At 36.3% G+C, this 6,752-nt stretch overlaps 1 protein-coding gene across 1 annotated transcript; it reads right to left on the bottom strand.

Moving 5' to 3' along the window:
• Nucleotides 1-270: 270 nt before the first annotated feature.
• On the bottom strand, nt 271-2,243 carry LOC136974030 (pre-mRNA-splicing factor CWC22 homolog). The gene is made up of 2 exons (XM_067268801.1): nt 2,117-2,243; nt 271-2,003 (listed from the first exon to the last, which is right to left on the bottom strand). The coding sequence occupies exon 2, from the start codon at nt 1,848-1,850 to the stop codon at nt 306-308; it is 1,545 nt and encodes a 514-aa protein (XP_067124902.1). The 5' UTR covers nt 1,851-2,003; nt 2,117-2,243; the 3' UTR covers nt 271-305.
• Nucleotides 2,244-6,752: the final 4,509 nt, after the last annotated feature.

Raw genomic sequence — 6,752 nt, forward strand, 5'->3', positions numbered from 1 at the left:
AGGTTTTTTTAGTGTACCTGAACTAATTTTTTTTTAATTTAATATTTCGAAAGGTAACATAGATAAATTTTTTAATACGTCTTTTCTAATTTTGAATTTTGCCTGGCAGCATTTATTTATTTATTTATTTCAATTCTTCTCGAATTTTATCTGTGTGTGCTGCTACATACAAGCCTTATTTTAACACAGATATATACAAATTTTTGAATACATTTCGTTATTTTTTTCTTTATAAATTTCAGTACTATACTGACCGTTAACAAAAGAATGTTTTTATATATATCTATATATACAAATTTCGGTCTTTAATACTGAGAATCTAGCGGTACACGTCTATAATTCGGCTCTACATAGCTATATCTATACTCACGGTTTTCTGGCTGATAATGCGATTGTTTTCTTCGTTCTTCACTCGAGTTATGCCTTTCTATATCTTGAGGCCTGTAACGTCCCGAATAATTGGGTGATATCCCTCTCCTGATGGGAGATGGCGATTTGCGATTAGAGGATCTGTGAGGTTGTCGGAAGTCTTTTTCCGGATAAGGCAGCGAATTGGATAAAATAGATCCTTTAGAGCTTTGAGAATCTCTTTCCGCCGAATAAGAATACGGTCGTGGTACTCTCGGAGGACTCGCCGATCGCCTACACACTTCACTATTGTATTTGTGGTTACGCGCATCACGATTTACAACCGGTGCTTTGTGATAGTCATCTTTGTGCCTCGTATAATGCTCACTATAATGGGTCCTCGAAACTCGATCCTTAGACGAATAACTAGATCTAGGATGAGAGTGAAGGTGTTGATTAGGAGAAGTGGATTTAGGTTTAACGTGCACTGCGGGTGGTACTCTCCTCCATTCGAAATGAATCATTTCGTCTTCTTCCGGAAGGGTTTCGGCTTCCGGCCAATCTTCGTCGTCGGAGCTCGTATCCGGGTCTAATTCTTTCTCTTCGAATTCGGCGTGCGAAGTTACTTCCTGTATAGCAGAACTCAGAGCTTCGTCCGAGCCTATTCCACTAGATTTACCACTAGATTTACCCGTCGATTTACCGCTAGAATCGACATCTTGTTTTTTAATATTAGATCCTACTAGATGAATATTAGTGCTCTTTCTCAATTCGATTCCGCTTAACTTCCCTTGCCTTCTAGTAACCGTATCATAGTCCTTGGGAGGAAGCAGGATGGGGCAACTATCTCTATTTTTCAATCTCTCTCTTAATTCGGCAGCCAACGAGTCGTAAAGGCTAGTAATATCTTTCCTAATCGGCACATCTCTCTCGGATTCTGCGGAATCCTCGGTTTGGTCGGAACCGTCCGTTCTGGTACTCAAACCGTCGGAATTGAGCCTTCGCGACGGTAGCAAGCCTTTAGCGGACAGGCGATTCTCGATTTCGCGGAATTTTTTCTGATTTTCCGGTCTCTCCACCAAAATCTGTAACTGGCTACGAAGAGTGGCCGCCGTCTCTACGGAATCGCATCGATAAGCGTGTACGTGAACAGGGCATTTCGTCAATGGATTGTAGATAAGTAAAATAGTACATACGATATCGTCGTTGGGTGCCGATTCCTGTCGAACACACGTGATTGCGTGGTGTGGTATGAAGTGCTTAATCTGTTCGGTCTTTCCTTTCGTCTTCCTGGCAACGTTTTGTATGATTTTTAAGCCCTTGTTGCTAACTTGAAGAGTCACTTTCATAGGTTCCGACTCCCTCTCTTTGTCTATTAAACATTTTAAAACGGGACGGATGTATTCTTCTCCTCGTAATCCTTTACTTTCTTTAGCTCCTAGGAACCAAACGTAGTAGGATTGCTTCTTAATATCTTTGCGTTTTCCACTGCGGAAAGCCATGGCACATCATACCTCGCACAGCACAGCACAGTACATACACAAGCAACGGGCGAGGGCGACTGCAAACCGGTTTCTCCGTTCGCATTCCACTGGCTGGCCTCAGGCTTCCAATCCGATCCCTTCTCGTTATACGATGTGACAGGCTCGTTACACCTACACAAGAAAACAAAAATAATAAATAAATTTGCATACATATCACCCCCATTGGCAATAAAAACTTCCGATGCTCTCTTCTACATAAACTGTATTTTTATACCACCACTCACTTGTGCCATTAAAACTGCCCGACGAATATCCAGCATAATTGGGTATAGAACCCGTGCGTGTGGGAACGAAGCCAAATTCAACGACCGACCCGCTCGTACGGCCAAGTTCAGCGAGGAACAAACTACAAATGTAGGACGTGGACAGAAGTAGGCCTATTGTGTAGGATAAGAGCCTTCGGGCCTCACGTATACGCGTTCTGGTTGGTAACAGTCGAACGTGAACCAGTCCGTCGAGCCACGTTTGTGTTCGTGAGCGAATGGCGATAAGTAAAGTTTTGTGAAGTAGACTAATAGCTTTGTAATCATCGAAGGCAGATACGCGATTGCGCAGTATTTAATATTATCGTTAGCCCATGACGTGCTGGTAGAGTTAACAGAGAGCATAATAAGATCCCTGACCCCGACTCTCTTACAATAGGGCTAGGTGTAACAGAATAGAATTTCCTGCAAATTAGTTTTGCTTCTTTTGTTAATTCAACCATCCTCGTCGTGTAAATTGGAAAGATTTTTATATAAAACTCTCGATGTGATTTATGGGTTCTGTTACAATACAGTTTTATACACGAGAAATCTATCTTGTTTTCGTGCGAGACGTTAAAATAGTCGAATGAATATTTTGGAGAAGAATAAGAAGAAAAACCTCCCAAGAAGGCCATTCCGGGAAAGATTCTTTAATAATGATTAATAATCATCCTTAATGGATTCCTACGGATGATAAAATGGGGATAAAAAGTATATTCGAAGATTAAAGAATCGAAAGAATGGAGGTAGATTAGATGAAGTGAGACAGTAACGAAAAAAAGCGAGAAAATAATTGCCGACGAGGAAGCTAGATGATAAAGAAACGATTTCCTCTTTCCTTCGGGCGCTGAAAGATAATTTGGATGACAATGGATCCTCCTTTAATACTTCTATCCTTGCAACGACCTTGACATTACTACTATAGAGGACCCTAGCAAAAGGACTCCTTTATAATCATCTTTTTCTTTCTCCCGGTGGGAACTTTCTAACGCAAAATTCCAATAAAAATTTGTTGCTTTTTTCTTCTTCTTCCCCATTATCCTATCCACGTTATTACTTATTTGAAGAATGCCAGCATTAGTTATATAAGCGATACGATTTTGCACATTTCGATGCATGCATCAGGTGTGATGGATTTAAGATAATCACTCGAGCAGGTCAAGGGTGACGTCAATTCGTGCATAACTACTTTTAATGCAAATAAGAATAAATATTCGATATATTACTTATTATGTAGGCGAAACAGAACGAAGATAAAGGGCGCAAAGTCACACATTCTTCGTCGTGATTTTATACCCCTCCATTCGTGGGTAGGAAATTTTAAATATTACAAAATACTTTTGACTCGTATGCCAAAAAGAAAAATGTTAGTAAATTTAATTAGATATATCTCGACACAATCAAAATAATTGAAATGTTTGCATAAAGAAGAAAGGTAGTTTTGCAGCATTCTATTTATCACTTCGATGACAGCACTTTTTCCCCCTTTTTTCCTGTAGCAATAAATAACTTTGTTATATATCTAACTAAATTTACATTCGATTCATATTTTAAACATAATTTAATAGTATAAATCCTGTTTAAACTTTACTAAAAATAGCTCTTAACTACGCGGTTCGGCTTACATTTTAACGACTCCTGACAAATTTAACTTTATAAATACTTAATGAACCTACTTAAAAATATATATTTATTGCAGAATTATTGTTAAGAAAGCCGCATAAACCCACTTAAAAACTCCAATTTCCTTTCAGTTCACGAGGTAGATAAAACGATAAAAATTACTGTACTAACGGGAAAATAAATCATGGACAGCCGAGACAGCTGTTTATTTAATATATCGAAAAGTTAATCATTTATAGTATGTATGCCAGGATAAAAAAAAGTTTAAAGTTGAAAATAATTAATAAGAGATTTAAAAAAAAAGAAGTAAAGCCACCTCTTCTGTGGCATCAGATCCAGGATGTTATTAACCCGTGCAATGACACAACCAGTTCTTATTCCTGTATCAATAAAAAACTGTAAACTGTATTATACAACACCTGGCCATGATTTGATAATAATTCGAAAGTGGGTAATTAATATACGTAATTATTTATTCGGCTTTCGGTTGCACACTCGGATAAATGCCAAATCGAAGCCATAATTAAGGGTAAAGAAGAATAATTCTTGTGTCTACACGTCTACATTTTCGTAATTTAAGTATTCTAAAGAATATTATAATTATTCTAAGTGAAAATTATGAAATTATTGTTTCATTTTCGCTTGGATGCGCCTCGTTTCTTTAAGAAGGAAGTCATTTTTAAATGCCATCTAACAACAACTCTTTTAGGTGTATAGTAATTTTCGATATTGAACCGAGTGTGAATTATTTTTTTACACTAGCTAAGTACAGTAAAAATGTTAAGTATTTAATGAGTTTGTTTGTATCGTCACGCATTCTGGACTCCCCCTTAAAGATACAGCTTACATCCTCCTCCGGTAGAAAGTATACGCTAAATCGAAGTAGAATCGATTCGAAATAAAGAAGTAAATGCCATTTTTTTAACGCTTTATCCGTTTTTTATGGAGGAATTGTTTCATGAAATGGATCGCGCTACAACGAAACGTACGACTCTTCTGTAATGCAATATGCTGTAATCTGTTTATTTTTTGTCCGTTTTAAACGGCGTATCTCTTAACTAGATCTTGAAAATGCTCAAGATGGTAAAAATAACGATTTTTTCGGGAAAAAATACATTCGGAGATGATCATGCTCGAGTAATCAAGCGCGATTCGTGAGTCACGCGATGCCACTGCGACAAAGCTTGATGTGGAAAATCAGCGATAAGATTTTTGTTTTTTTTTTCTTTCTTTCTTTCCCCCGAGAGCTCATTTATAAAATTTACCGATCGTAAAAATTATTTGTAGAAAGAAAACTTTAAAAACTTTTAACTTTTCTTACTTACAACTCGAAATTCCACAGTTCGGGTCAATACCTTTCGCGTAGATTTAACTCCTACGAGCTGTGCCAATACTTAGTTGGGTCAAGCATTAAATTTTGCTAATCCTTCGACTCTCGCAACTTGCAAGAATGTGCAATTTTTGTTTTTTTTTTTATTCAAGAAAGGTGGAGATTGCTTAAATTCGGGTGTGTCGCGCGATTACGTAAAGAGTCACCCCTTAAAAAACGTATAGTTTGTACTGTTTTACGTATAAAAAATTAGCGTAAATAAGTAAAAAAAAGGAATAAAATTAATTTGTCTCGTTTGCTTAGTGAATCTTTACACCACATTGAGTAATCCTCAATTAGGAGAGAGAAAATGAATAGCCTATATAATCACCGCGCAGGAAAATAGCCCGTTGTTGTAAGTAACTCTTTAAGCATCAATGACAAGCATAAGTAATTATTATTTATTTTAAATAAATAATCAAATTTCGACGAAATAAACTGCACTTTTGAATTTAAAATAAACGAAATTTCATCATCAGAAAATGAGTAAATTACCTTTAAGGTAACCTCATCCAATGACCTATTCGTTTTGATCATATTATCCGGTGAAGACTATTACATTTTTTTTTTTTTTTTTTTTTTTTTTTGCAATCAGCGTTACAAATCTGTAAAATAATGGTATATAATATTTACTAAAAATAAGGTAACGAAACAATGAAATGATCCCGAAATTGAGGGAATGGTCATGGGACTAAGAACTCAATAGGTCTATTGTGTCTTCATGCTGAACGTTATAATGAATAAGTTACTCTAATTTTACATTATTATGAGGTAAGATGGGGTCTACCTAGATCGACGACTGCGTAAAATCGAGTTATCATCCGGTATATTCCCCTCCCTCCCTTAAATTCTAGAGTATAGGAAGAGGGTGGAGTGATAACGAAATTCTTACCTTGAAAATTGACTGATCGAATGTCGAGATACACTTTCTAACGTAACAGTTACGCTGAATGTAGCAACTAGAAACGGTATGGCGTATGCAGTTCTGATGTATGACCTTGTGCAATTCCTGTTTCTTTGGGTGTAGCCCGTTCTAAATAACTGCGAGATGACAGGAGTGCGTAACCTACTGACCTTTGACCCGCGCCATTACGAACTTGCGTGTGAGAAACATCAAATATATATATATATAAAGATATTTAAATTAAAACTAAATTTTTGTTTTTATACTCACGAAGACTCATCTCTCGTGAGAAGAGGAGGACATCCTCTAAGGTCAGAATAGCCTGACAAATTCGAAATCACGCAACTAATTTATGTATTAAACGGATGTTAACCTTCTGTAAACCCTTTTTTTTATGTATGGCTTTATCTTAATTAAGTCCTCTATTGTGTCATATGGTTAGTAGTTTAATACAATTCGTTCAACACAGAAGTTCCTTCGAGTTTCTCTTCATCACCTTCTAGAAAAATTCATAAAAACTAAGCTGAAAGTATTAAATATATATTTTTAGATGTATATTTATAGAAACTGTACTGAATTATACTATAAAAATAATAATAAAAAAAACCTAAACTCCTGTACAATTTACTTAAGAAGTCAGCCATCAAAACACTAGGAAGTAATTATAGAAAATAATTAAAAACCATCTTTTATGGAGTTAAATTGAGTATGATCTAGTT

The sequence above is a fragment of the Centruroides vittatus genome, unplaced genomic scaffold (genome assembly GCF_030686945.1).
Source record: "Centruroides vittatus isolate TY-2023 unplaced genomic scaffold, ASM3068694v2 contig_337, whole genome shotgun sequence".
In the NCBI taxonomy this organism is placed as follows: domain Eukaryota; kingdom Metazoa; phylum Arthropoda; class Arachnida; order Scorpiones; family Buthidae; genus Centruroides; species Centruroides vittatus.